Source organism: Leptonychotes weddellii, chromosome 4 (genome assembly GCF_054177405.1).
Source record: "Leptonychotes weddellii isolate Sample4059 chromosome 4, ASM5417740v2, whole genome shotgun sequence".
NCBI classification, from domain to species: domain Eukaryota; kingdom Metazoa; phylum Chordata; class Mammalia; order Carnivora; family Phocidae; genus Leptonychotes; species Leptonychotes weddellii.
This window is the reverse complement of record NC_138372.1, coordinates 23,568,271-23,581,953: the sequence shown is the minus strand read 5'-3', so window position 1 is coordinate 23,581,953 and position 13,683 is coordinate 23,568,271. Positions and strand designations below refer to the sequence as shown.

Sequence of the window (13,683 nt, the reverse complement as noted above, 5' to 3'; positions counted from 1 at the left end):
TTAGCTTGCTTGCCATTTCCTTCCCAAAGCCCAGCACGTGGCAAGTGCATTTTAACTGTTGAATGACTAAGTGAATAAATGAACTCATCAATCAGTGAATGAAAGAGCCAATGAATGGATGAACGGGTTTGCTACTCTCTGAGCCTCCAAAATTCAACCTGAAGTAGTGACCAAAGTTCCAAAACGTCTGAAAGTTTTCAGTCTCTGCCCCTGGGCTTTCGTTCCCAGCCTCCTCCAAAGCTTCTCAAGGGTGCTCAGGGCATTCTGCTTGTACTCCTGGGATTAAGGTCAGCCTTCCCACTGGCCTCCCCTCCTGCCCACCCCAAGAGCCACCCGTCCAACCCTGCCCTGGGCCCCCAGCAAGATCCGGCCAGGAATCACTGTGCAGGCTATGTCCAGGAAAAGGAACTTCCCTTCCTTTCTTGGAGCTAATGGTCAAACTGACAGAATTCATAAACCAAGGCTGGGTGGGCCAAGGTCAGCCCTCAGGAGCTCAGAGAAGTGCTCTGAGGAGGAATAGGGGAAGTGGGACTACTGCAGAGCAATGTGGAAGGGAGCTCTAATTAGCTAGGAAAGCCATTTCAGCCTAGGTTGTCCTTGCCAAGATGCTAAGCTTTATCCTGATGGTCAAGAGTTGGCAAACTTCTATGGTGACGAAAGTCTTTCTTCAGAACCTGTAGCTATTAGGCTGCGATTGGCTATGAACTACAGAAAATGCCTCCACAGAAGCTGAAACAAAGCACAGTTTATTTCACCATATACCAAAGGTCTAGAGGTGAAGAGTCCAGGGCTGGTTTAGCAGTTCCTTCAGGGTCTGCAGCACCTTCTGGTTTTCCCTCTGCTATTCTCTGTGTGTGGCTCTTGTCCTCATGATCACAAGAAGGCTGCTCCAGCTCAGTCCTCACATCTGCATTCCAGGAAAGCAAGGAGAAAGGTGGGAAGATGCCCTGAGGGCTCCTCAGCTTGTGAGTCATTGCCCAGAACCCTGTTACTTAGCTCTTAGCTCTGAGGTTAGCTAAGTACATTGCCACACTCCAAACTCAGAGTTCTGTTAAGCATGGGTAAACTGAGGGAGAGACATTGAGTAAACCACTGTCCATGTCTGTCACAGAATCCCAAAACATGAACTAGATCAAAAGGAACTTAGGTTGGAGCAGGGTTCTGCTCACTCTGGCTTCTGCTCTACCTTGGTTGATGGCTGCTCAGGTACGTTTATGGAACCCTGGAGTGCCTGGGAACCCAATTTGAAAAACCTTGCTCTACGCCAGAAGTCACCAAACTTTTTCTATAAAGAGCCAGATAATAAATATTTTAGGCTTTGAGGACCATGTGAAGTTTTTGTTGCACATTCTTCTTTGTAGTGCTTTATTTGTTTTTTAAACCTTTAAAAATGTAAGAACATGTCTTAACTCAATGGGCCATACAAAAACAGTCCATAGACCAGATGTGGCCCAAGGGCCATGGTTCTCCGACCCCTGCTCTAAGGGATCCTGGGACACAGAGTTTGGATACAGAGTGAAGGATGACAGCAGAGGCAAGGAGCCCAGAAAGGAGGCTCTTACAGAAATTTAATCATTGGATAAAACTGTCTCAAGTTAGGTCTCTTGGACTCCAGCTTCCAAAAAAAATGCCTGTGAGCGGTCAGATCCTCTGCAGCCTCCCCAAGGCATTGGGCACAGGCTGACAGACCTGGGATCCCTGTCCTTTGGGTGGTCCTGGGCAGTGTTCAGGAAGCAAGGACTGTCCTCCTAGTCCCAGGGTGGGAACCCTCTCCATGGTCTCACTCCCATCCCCCGCTGTTCTGGGAAGGCAGCTGTATGCTGAAGTTATAGTCTCCAGACCTCTGCCCTTTCCTGCCTTCTGCAGCAAACACAGACTCAGGCTCCCCTGAAGCCCTCCTGCCACTCCTGGGCCCTGGACCAGCCTCTTGGCCGGTCTCCCTGCCTCCAGCCCTCCCTTCATGCTGAGTTGTAACTTCCCCTCATCTTCACCATCAAGTCCAGACCACGCACTCTGGCCTGCCAGGTAAAAGCTAACTGCAGACTCAGCTGGCTGCTCTTACCCCCCACCCCTCCCCTACCCCGGCTGCCTGCCCTGCTCTTCACTCCCAGTTCAATGCTCTCAGCATCTCCTGGACAGAGCCCACACCCTCCTCCATCACATGAGGCCCAGCGCACCCACCTCCTCCGTGTACCCCCACTCTCATTTCCCCCTCTTTGTGATCCCCAGCATTCACCGTCTGCCCCGTGCTCTTGGCGTTGGGATTCTGCTCTAAGTTGCCAGGCAAGTGAGATAACTTCTGGGAAGCAGCTAGCTTGGTGCTGGGCACACGGCAGGTGCTCAGTAATTATGTCCTAGATGATGGGTTCGGTTATCCCTTTATCTGATGGGTGTAAATTAGGTGTGTGAGCCATATACAAATATGCCTCTTTGATCACGCCTATTTCATGCGCTGCCGCTCTCCTGCCTCAGAAAGACGACACTCTGCGAGTTTGATTGATCTGCATGTTAGTTAATGAGTCATTATAGGATCCTGTCTTTAAACAAAGGCCAAAGAAGAGGAGAAAAAAAAAATGAAAGCATCAGTACATTGTGCACTGGGGGCTGTCCCAACACTGCAATGTTAGTCTGTTGTACGGTCTACTTGGTGTAATTAGCTCCTGCGTTAGGGTCAGATGCTCTAAAATGCAGTTCACATCAATGGCTGCTCTAACCAGTGATGTGAATCGTTTTATGGCTCTGGGTTCTGGCCTTCAAAGCAGTATTTTCCCATTATAGACATAATAATCCTACACTCCCTCTTTTGGAGGTGGCTTGGTGAGCCAGTGTCCTCTGCCCCGAGGCTGGCTGGAAGGGGGTGATGGGCGAGAGTGTGCGTCCGGGGCCATCACTCCCTGCAGAGGCCGGGCCCCTCCCCCTGCAGAAGGCACTGCGGCCTTGCCGGATTTTATACGCAGCAAGCATTTGCCAAGCTGCTTGGATTCAGCAAAAGAGCTGAGGGAAGATTTGGGAGGGTCAGTCATGGTGGCTACCCAGTGGACCTGAGACCCCGCTGGGGCAGCTGTGAGGCAGTGAGTGGCAGAGCCTGGCCTCTGGCTGCCTGGTGAGGTCCAGTTCTACCACTCAGCTGTGTGATCTTAGGCAAGTTGCCTAACATCTCTGTGCCTCCATTTTACGAATGGCTTTTCCATTCGTAAAATGGAGGTATTCATGGGAGCGGTTGTTGTGAGTTTCCCTGAACTGATGTGTCCTAACTGCTCCAAACAGTGTCGAGCACATGGTAAGAGGTCCGTGCTTGCAATGAAGAAATCTCGTAAGAGAAGATGATCAAAAACTGTGATTAGGTGTCTCAAAGAATCTCCTCCACCGGGGGTCGGCAGACTCACCCCTGTGAGCCCAAATCAGCTCATTGCTTGATTTTGTAAATCACGTGCATACTGTCTCTGGCTACGTTCATGCTACAGAAGCAGAGGTGGGTAGTTGTGAGAGACATCCTATGGTCTGCACAAGGCGAAACAGTTACTCTCTGGCCCTTTACAGAAATGGTTTGCCAGCCTTATGTTCTAGACAGTAACTCCAGTGGGGGAACCGAGGGCCTAGCCATTGGTCCGTGCTAGAGAACCAGGAAGGGTTTAGAAAACGTTGTCTGGTTCAGCACTGTCTGAGCCTCTGGCCTGTGCCTGGTACAGCGACAGGCAGGGGCATCAGAGACAGGGAGACCTGGCCCCTGCCCACCCCCTGCCCCCGGAAGTTCCCAGTGTAGTGGAGGAGCAGGTAAACAGATCAGTGCCAGTGCCGCAGGTAAGTGCGGACCCAGAGGTGAGGAAGGGTATGGGAGCACCTGGAAAAGACAGGCCTCAGGGAGGAGACATTGCTAGCGGAGCCAGCAGGGAAGGAGGGGTCTGTGCCAACCAGAGTCGTGAACGGGCCAATATGAGGGGATGCCCAGGAGCTCAGGGAGACACACAGGCTTGCAATGGGGAGGGCCGCAGGGAGCAGATGCCCCGGGTCCCTCGGTGTGCACCTGGCTGGGAAATGGTGACATCAGGACAGGACCAGGGAGGCTGAGAGGGGAAGGAGATTCCGGGCCAAGCGGATAGTCCCGTGATGGTGCCATTGGCCATCAGGGAGCGTGAGGGGTGAGCGGGCCTGGCAATGGGACAGTCAGAGGGGCGAAGGCATCCCCACTCACTGCCGACCATTCCATGCCATCCCTCCTTCTGAGCGCACCCCAGCCGCTGCCTGCTGCAGGCCCACCTTCCCCCTCCCCCACGTGACTGCCACAGCCCAGAGATGGCTCTCCTGGTTTCCCACCATCCCTCAGTGCTGTTGCTCTGAAAACAAAAATCGCACGTCACACCTTTGCTCATGACCCTTCCATCACTTCCCCTTGTCTTTAGGGCAAAGCCCAAATCATGACCGACAGCAGGACAGACAGCCTTTCCTGCTCTACTCCTCCCACTTCCTCCCAGCACCAGCCTCCACTCCCCTCTTCATTCAACCACTGCAGATCCGTTAGGAGTCTCTGATGAGTCTCGTGTCCCACACCTTTGCCCATTCACCTGCCCCTCCCTCTCTCGACGGCTCTCCCTCCCTTACTCATTTAGCTAACTCGGGTTCATCTCCCAAACTCAGCCCCGGCTTCATTTCCTCTGGGAAGCGTCCTTTAACATTTCTTCTGGCCTCCACTTTCCTGTTCTGTGCTCATGGGTGTTCTTATATAGAGATGCTCCTCTCTGAGAACGCCATGCCCAGTGTGGAGGGGCCCTCAGACATGGCAGGCGGGCTGATGAATCAGTGTGGCAGCAGGTGGCTCCTGAGGTCCCTGAAGGCACCGGGGAGTGAGGCTGTGCCAGCACCCTGCCAGTATGTGGGTTCGCACAGAGGAGACCTGCACAACGAGGAAAAACCATCCATGGAATTCCCTACTCCTTGAGTCGTAGAATAGAACACAAAGGAACACCTCCAGCCTCCCCACTGGGGGAGATGGAAGATCTTCATCACACTGGAACCGCAGATGAATGGGTAAAGAAGATGTGGGAGATATCTACAATGGAATATTACTCATCCCTTAAAAAGAATGAGATCTTGCCATTTGCAAGGATGTGGATGGAGCTAGAGAGTATCCTGCTGAGCAAACCAAGTCAGTCAGAGAAAGACTAATACCATATGATTTCACTCATACATGGAATTTAAGAAACAAAACAAATGATCATAGGGGAAAAAAAGAGAAAGGCAAACCAAGAAACAGACTCTTAACTCTAGAGAACAGCCTGATGGTTCCCAGAGGGGACGGAGATGGGGGAGGGGGGAACAGGGGATGGGATTGAGGAGCACGCTTGCTGTGATGAGCACTGGGTACGGTATGGAAGTGTGGTATCACTGTATTTTACCCCTGAAACTAATATTACACTGTATGTTAACTAACTAGAATTTAAATAAAAACTTTTTTTAAAAAACGAAACAGACAAAAAGAGGCCCAGATTAGCCATTAGGAGTGGTGCTCCCTGTGTCCCATCTTTGTTCATGGCACCACCTCCCACCCGTCCAGGGACCCCCACAGGTCATCCTGAATCCCTCCCCCTCCCTTGGTTCCCACACCCATGCAGTCACAAAGCCCTAAATATTGCTAAGACCTGTCTCTCTTCTCCATCCCCACCGCCCTCCTCCATCATTCACCTGGACGGGAACCCTCCCCACCACCTCTGGCCTCGCTCCTGCCACATCTGTTTCTACACAAGCTGCCAGACTGACGTTTTTCTCAAACACCAATGTGCCCCTGTCTCCCGCTGTTTAAAGCTTTTCTTATCCACCCCCCCCCCCCAGAATAAACCCCAGCTCTTCAGGCCAGAGGAGATTTTAAAACCCTTTGGACTTAGCGCCAGGCAAATTTCTCAAGTTCTGGACCTTCCTGAGTCCCCTCCTTGCACTGAAGGCCCAGCCATATTGTGCCCCAGAGTGAAACAGCCAGCAGCTGTGCTCACTTTGCAGACCTTCCATTGACCAGGCAGTGAACACTTGTTCTGGAATGTCCCATCTCTGCCGAAACTCGGGCCCTGTGCATCTGACTCCTCAGGATGGCCCCCTCCATCCCCCAGCATCCCCCTGTGGCCTGACTGTCTTCCTCAGCCTTCAGAACCCTCAGACAGCACCCTCACGGACAGACCTCCTCCAGCCCCCACCGCAGGATCCATGAGCCCCAGGCTTCTCTGTGCACCTACAGCCCTCATTGGAACACCTGCCACCTGGCAGGGGCTTGGTGGTTCTCGGCTTCCGTTCTGTCACCAAGGGCAGGGACCATGCTCACTGTTGAAACCCCACCTCCTAAGTTTGGCACATGGTGTGTGCTTAGTAAATATTGTGTAAGGCAGGACTAACACAAATTAAGAGAAAAGAATCTTGTTGAAACCTCTCTGGAACATTCATTTATTCAACGAATAAACAAAAGAGGATAGAGAAAAGCAGGCAGAGGAGAGGCTAAGAGAAACTTCTGCAAGTCCCCGGGGGCCGGCAAGATGGCTGAGATTCCACATGTGGCTTGAAAAATTGCCACCAAGTCCATGGGGACTTCTGTGCATTAAAGCATGAAGAGAGAATCTAATCTTCTCACAGCCGGCCAGATGTGCCTGATGTTGCCATGGCAGCCCCCAGAATTGGCCAGATGTGCTGTGAACATCTCTGGAAAACATCAGGGGACCCCAGAGGCTGTAAAGCCTGGAGAGAAATAGTTGAAACTCCAAAAGGTGGTGTGGAAATGCTCCGTTTGGATCAGGGGCTGTGTGAGGTGGTGTCCCAGGGACTCTGGGCATCGGGACCTAATGAGGGAACTTCTCAGAGCTGTACGAGTGTCTCCCAGAAGCCCCTGCCTGCTCCCTAACCCAGTGCTCCCTCCCCAGGTGATCAAGCTGGCCTTTGAGGACTTTGACTTGGAGAGGGGCTACGACACCCTGACGGTCGGGGACGGCGGGCAGGACGGAGACCAGAAAACCGTTCTCTATGTGTAAGTGAAGCAGGGCTGTGGTCCGGAGGGCAGGAAGCACATGATCCTGGCCTGGGGGTGGTGGGATGGTGCGCTGCGTCCTGTCTGGTCCCCAGGGCCACGCTGCATCAAGCACAGGGGACCAGCCCCTCTCCTCTGACTGAAGGAAACAGAACACTGGCCACATTCTCTCTAGGAGCTCCCAGGAAGAGTGGGCAGAAGGAACAGTTTCTCAGGGAGGAGGGGGAATTGAGGTCCTGGGTGTGCACCTGGAGCATTCTACATGGTGGGATGCTTCTGCTTGGCCCCTGCTTCTGCCACCCACGGGTTTCTCCTCAAGGCCATGTCCATCCATGGCAGTCTGACTTCAGACAGAGACAGTGGAAGTGTGGTTGCTGACCTCCCTGCAAGCTCAGAACTATCTGGGAAATGAATAGTGTCAGGGATTTGGGACCCTGTACACACGGTGGCCACAATTCCTGAGCCAAGAAAGGCTCACATGGTCTAGACAAGGGAGAGGATAATGCCGCATTGTCCTGGGATTCCATTCTGTTGGATCTTCCTTTGCCCTCCACCATTAGCCTGACATAAACACAGGAGAACACTTCTGTGCATGTGGCCCGGCACAGATGGCCTGATCTCTCTCATCTCCTTTGCCCAGATAGGGGGGTGGGGGTGGGAAAGTTTTCCTATACACTGAACATCCATTGTGTGCCCAGGCACTGGGAGGGGAAGTTTCACATCAGATATCTCATTTAGTTGTATTGCTATCCCCATTTAACAGGTGGGGAAACTGAGTCCCAAAGGTTGCAAAGCTGGTTGGTGGCAGAACCAGCACTTGAGTTCATGCCTTTTAACTTCAGTCCAGGACAGCATCCCGTGCCATACCCCTTCCCCACCAGGCTAGCCCCAGGCCAATGCCCTCTGGTTTTCATGCTGAAGGAGAAATAGCTCTTCAGTCCTAGCTGCCTTGTGCAGGAGCTGTTCTGCTCTGGGCACTTCCCACACCTTCCCCACACCTGCCAGAGAAGATCCTTTCAGGGCAGTTAAAGGACTCACAACGTTACCCTCAGAGTCAGGTGACATGGCTGGTACTTGGAATCTCCTAGGAGAAAGGAATGGGATGTGAGCCTGAAGGGTATCCTCCCCCCACCTATTCCACTGTATTAATCAGGATTCTCCAGAGAAACAGAACAATAGGATAGACACAGAGAGCCAGGGATTTATTATAAGGAATCGGTTCACATGATAATGGAGACTGACAAGCCCCACGATTTGCAGGGTGGGCTGGCAAGCTGGGACCCAGGAGAGCGGATGATGGCCTTTTAGCCCAAAGGCCAGCAGGCTCTAGACCCAGGAAGAGGTGATGTTTCCGTTCAAGTCCAAGGCAGGAAAAAGGAAAAAAAAAAAAAAAAGGAAACATCCCAGATGGAAGGCAGGCAGGCAGGAAGAATTCTCTTTTACTTGGGAGAGGGCTAGCCTTTTTGTTCCATGCAGGCCTTCAACTGATTAGATGAGGCCCATCCATATGGGGAAGGGCAATCTGCTTTATTCAGGCTACCAATTTAAATGTTAAAGTCCTCCAAAGGCATCTTCACAGAAACAGTCAGAATAATGTTTGGCCAGATATCTGGATACTCCATGGCCCAGGCAAATTGACACATAAAATTAGCCATCATACTCACTTTCTCCTCTGGCTCATCCCCATCACTCATCTGCCCTGTATGGTGCTCAGAAGGCCAGGGTCCTGGTTCTGTCTCCTCCCAGGACAAAATCCTAGTGAGCTCTGTCAGAGAGAGAACCTTAGAACAGCAGAGCCAGAAAGATTCTTACAACCCAATCCCCTCATTTAACACTAAATGAAAAATCCCAGAGTGGCTCAGCCACTTGCCCAGGGCCCCACAGCAAATGAATGACAGCTCCAGGGCTTACACTCAGGTCTCTGTAAGTTTTGAGTGAGCTCCCAACGAGTTCTATAACAGCCCAGGGGCTCTCCCACCACCCTCAGATCTCTGTAGGCCAGCATCCATCTCAAACTTTAGGGAAACACATGGCAAAATTGTCGGACTCCTTTGTTGTCAGAATTGGGTCAGATGGACTCTGCCACCCTAGAGTTAGGAGCCAGCCCTGGCTTGGCCTCAATCCTTACTCACTACAGAATGCCAGCAGCCTAGCCCTGCGATGTCACACGGGCCAGGCCGATGTGCCCCAGGTGTCTATCCCAGCCCCACCCCCACAGCACTCACACTGTGCTGCTCATCTCATACAGCCAACTCAGTGCCCCCCGCAAGCTTTGAGACCCCAGAATGGAGCAGAGATTAAGACCCATGAATCCAATCACACCTTCCACCACCGCCCCCTGGTCTGTGCTGGTGATCTGTCTGGTCTCAGCAGCAAGAGGAAGCCAGGTTCCTTCTGGAAAGCCCAGCCTCTGCTGTGGACTCTGGCTCCGCCACTCTCCATCAGGCTGACCTTGGGAAAGCGACTGCCCATTTTGCACCCTTATCTTCTCATCCATACGGTGGGGATAACACAACCCCTACCTCACTGGGCTACTGGGGTCATTAAATAAGAGAATGGAAGGAAAATTGTCTGGCTTGGATAGGTATTTGGTTAATGTGAGTTGAATCCTCCCCATGCTTAAACTCTGTTCTTCAGAAAGAATGTGGCCCCGGAGTGACAGGTGCACTTTAAGCCTTGCTTCATATATGGAAGCAGATATTTCCATATGGCACGGAAAGAGATGTCTCATTAAAAGGAATGGCTGGGCTCAATTAGGGAAATGGGTTTCTGTCTGTGTCTTTTCTGCAGTAGTTCATGTGAGAAATCAAAGGTGGAAGGAGTGTAGACACCCCTGCAGTAGATCTGGCTACACCTAACCCTGGCCCCTGAGAAAGCAAGGACACAGGTCTCCCTCACGAGCCCAGGGGTCTGGGCTAAGGGATCACGGGTAAACACAAGCCGTGGCCGGAGGGGAGAGGTGGTGAGTGTCCCAGCCGCTGGATCACATGCCTCTGGGCTCCAGTGTTAAACACCATGGGCCCCGAATTTGCCTGACTGGGTAGAGCTCCTAGTCATTCTGTGGGGTGCCAGAGTGGGGGGCACATCTCTAAATCTCACTCTCCTGACAGCCTGACAGGTACGTCGGTCCCAGATCTCATTGTCAGCACCAACCACCAAATGTGGCTCTTGTTCCAAACCGATAGCAGCGGCAGCTCCCTGGGATTCAAGGCTTCTTATGAAGGTAACTGCTGTTGGGGGGCTTATCCACTCACTCTGCAGTCAGACTTGGGGTCCGGATGTGGAGTCAGCAAGCCCTGGGTTCGAATTCTGATTGTGTCCCGCACTAGCTTCCTCTCCTTAGGCATATTATTCGACCTGTCTGAGCCTCAGCTTTCTTTGGCCAGTGGGTCTCCTGGATTGTTTTGAGGATTATCTGGGATAAACCGCTTGAGGCACAGGTCACACAGCACTAAGGGCGTACATTCGTTGCATCTGCAATTCATACCTGGCTTGTGTAGACTTTTAAAAGACCCTATAGACTTTTGGAGCTTCCCAAGCTGCCATACTTGGATGTCATATAGTGCTGAGTGACTGTGCATGGGGCTAGGGACAGACATACACCAGTGGTGGCCTGAGGAGGATACAGATGAGGGTAACTTGAATCTCACTGGGAACGAGCATTAAGGGAACAGTGAACTCTGGGTCCAGGAGCTACCACCACCATCATCAGCCTTCTGTGTGCTTCCAGATTTCCCATTGGTGATGACTGCTAATGCCAATCCCCATAGAAAGGGGAGCAGAAGCCATCCCCCGAGCATTTGGTTGGCAGATATGGTAGGTGGCAGAGCTTAGCCCAGCACTCAGGGAACAGATGCATCAGATCTGAGCCCTTGCAAGGGGTCTGCACTCCAGGGGTGAGACAGAGGAGGAAACACACGAGCTATTATTAAAGCAAGATATCTGTGGCCAACAGCCAGTGGGAGCATGGAGAAGGGGGTGGTCATCCCGTGTGCGGCATCTAGAAAGGCTCTATCGAGAAAGTGAGCCCTGGGTCTTGAAAATGACTCAGAGAGACAGGGGGCAGGGGATGAGAGAGAGAAGGTCTTTCTCCACCCCCGTTCAGAGACCTGATAACTCTACATGAGGTGAGTTGGGGGGCGGGGAGCAACTCCAAAAGGCTCTTATTCTGCTCAGTGTGACCCCCGCCCCCAGGGACCAGGAGTTCTTCCTGTACCAGGACCTGTATCTGTCTCCAAGCTGGGTACACAGGAGGCCTGTCAGTTTCCTCCAGCTGCTTTGACAAAGGACCGCACACTGGGGGGCTTAAAACAACAGAAACCTCTTCTCCCCAGGTTCTGGAGGCTAGGACAGCGTAGGTCCTGTTCTAAGAACAAGAAGCACATGTCGAGGGGAGACAGAAGAGCAGCCAGAGAGGACCGATGGGATGACAAGTGCTGAGTTCACATCCTGGTTCTGTCCCTCTCTAGCCCCATGCCAGGTCAGGGAACCCCCTTGGGGCTCTGTTTCTTCATCTGGGACATGGAGGTAATAATACACCCTAGGTCCCAGGGCTTCTGTGAAGAGTAACTGTGGTCAAGGATGTGAAAATAAGAATTGCACTGCAATTACGGGTGACTAATGAGTGAGGACACAGGTAGTTAAGCAAATGGCTCTTCGGGTACATCAGAGTTACACACAGCTGGGGGGCGGCAGAGAGAAATCAGGAGACCCCAACTCAGGGCCAAGCTCTAACACTCACTACTTGGAAAAATGGGAATGGATTTGGACTCAGAATTTCAAGTTTCCCCCATGTCTGAAGTTCTCTGGATGTTCAGCAGGGAACATTTCCAGAAGTGGGGAGGAATGATCCTGTGTGCCACCCACCTGCCCTTAATCTGTCCATATTTTATCAATGGTATGGATAAGCCATAAATAGCATAAGCCGGAAAGGGACGACAGTCAGCAGTCAGCAAACAAATGTGCAGAAAGACCTCGACGGGGTAGAGCTACTGGCTAAGTCACCAGGATAAGAGGAAGTGGGAATAAATAGCAAGTCCTCTGTGAGGGTTCGAAAACTTAGCAACTAGAATTTACCCCAGGGAGTTAGTGATGCTTGATTCTCGGGCATCAAGAGTTGGGCTTAATTGTGGGGATAGGCAGGGAGAGGGCTGAAGTCAAACCCTGTGAGAAAGGTTAAGAGCCCCCTGAAAGTGCATTCGGGAGAAGAGTGGACTCAGGGGAGACCTGAGAGCTGTGTCTAAATATCTGAAGGGCTGTCATGTAGGAAAGAGGAATTAGATTTGTTTGGCATGGTTTCACCGGAAAAGAAAGGGACAGAACATTGAATGCCCATTATGTGCCGGAAGCTTTATGCTAATTTTCTCAAGGTTTTCAACAGTGTCACGCAAACATTTGGGGCACCCTCAGGGACCACCAAAGTTGGGTAAGGGTTGCCTAGCAGGGCAGGCTCTGATCCTGCCTTCTCCTTTCTTCTCTTCTGTTCCTTGTAAGCCTTCTTTTAAGAGGGGATTTGTAGCTACACACCAGTCTGAGAAACTCTGCCTCATCTCATTCAGTGTGACAGCTAGCCGATGGCTGCTCTTTTGTACCTGAGGAATCTGAAACTCAGAAGGGTGGAGTGTCCTGCCTGGGTCACATGGAGTCTGGGACCTGGAAGAGCCGAGATTCAACTCCATGTCTTGCTGGCTTCAAAGCCCATGATGTTTCCCCCCTCTACCAGGGGTCACCAAAGTGACAGAATTTCAATTCCTTATAAAATCTCTTAGAAGCCAACACCTTGCCCCAGTCCCATGAGCCATATGGCATGAGCCCGGGCTCCTCGTTACTAGCAGTTGTGGTTTTGTTCATCAGCCCATGTGTCTACCTCGCCCAGCCAGTAGTGATGACCCTGTCACATGACCAGCATGATGCTGGGGGCTGGGATTACAGCAGGGAGCCACACGGACTAGAACAGAAAACTAAAGCAGTCGAAAAACATCCACGGTGGGACTGCTGGTCACAGATTAGGGAAGTCCTCCTCGGACTCGTGACAGATGAGGAAGAGAGTCTGGGCATGTCTGTACATCGTTAATCCAACAGTCCAAGTGGGTCCTGCTCACAGAGGCATCTGTTTCTGTGAAGATGGAATGGACTCTGGAATTGGACCAGACCTGGTGAATCCCAGCATGGTCCCAGCTGTGGGACTGGCCAAGTCCTGTGGTCTGTCGGAGCCTCAATCTCCCACTCATAAAACGGAAAGAATAGTGGTGACTCCTTGCACAGTCCTGGCTCAGAGAGGTGTCTTCCCTGGGGGCCACTGAGGTTCCTCTGCACCCAAGCCCTCGGTGATCAGCACTGTTCCCCACTCCGGAGCGTGTCCCCTTCTGCCAGGGAACAGAGCCCCTTGCCTGTCCTGCGGGTGGCCTGGCGCTACGTCCCTGCCTCCCACCTGCACTCCGCATCCAGGGCTCCCACTCCTCAGACCGGCTGGGAAATGAGACGGTTCGCTCTGGCCGCAGTGTAGGGAGGGGAGGCAAAAGTGGTAGGAGGCAGATCCAAGTCACTGAGAGACTTGGCCTCAGAAAGAGTTTGCACTTCGTCCACAGGGAAGAAGAACCTGTGGAAGTTTAAATGTAGGGATGGGCCTGCCCTTCCACCTTGGACCTTTTATTTGACGGTAAAAGCCATCCGTCTCTTGCCTT

At 52.1% G+C, this 13,683-nt stretch overlaps 1 protein-coding gene across 1 annotated transcript in view; it reads left to right on the top strand.

The window, feature by feature from the left end:
• Window positions 1-11,027, top strand: part of LOC145721232 (CUB and sushi domain-containing protein 2-like) — a 31,404-nt gene extending 20,377 nt beyond the window's left edge. The window contains exons 4-5 of the mRNA XM_081818042.1: window positions 6,897-7,000; window positions 10,111-11,027. Coding sequence (XP_081674168.1) covers window positions 6,897-7,000; window positions 10,111-10,408 — 402 coding nt within the window. The 3' untranslated portion in view covers window positions 10,409-11,027. The remainder of the gene's footprint in view (window positions 1-6,896; window positions 7,001-10,110) is intronic.
• The last annotated feature ends 2,656 nt before the right edge of the window (window positions 11,028-13,683 follow it).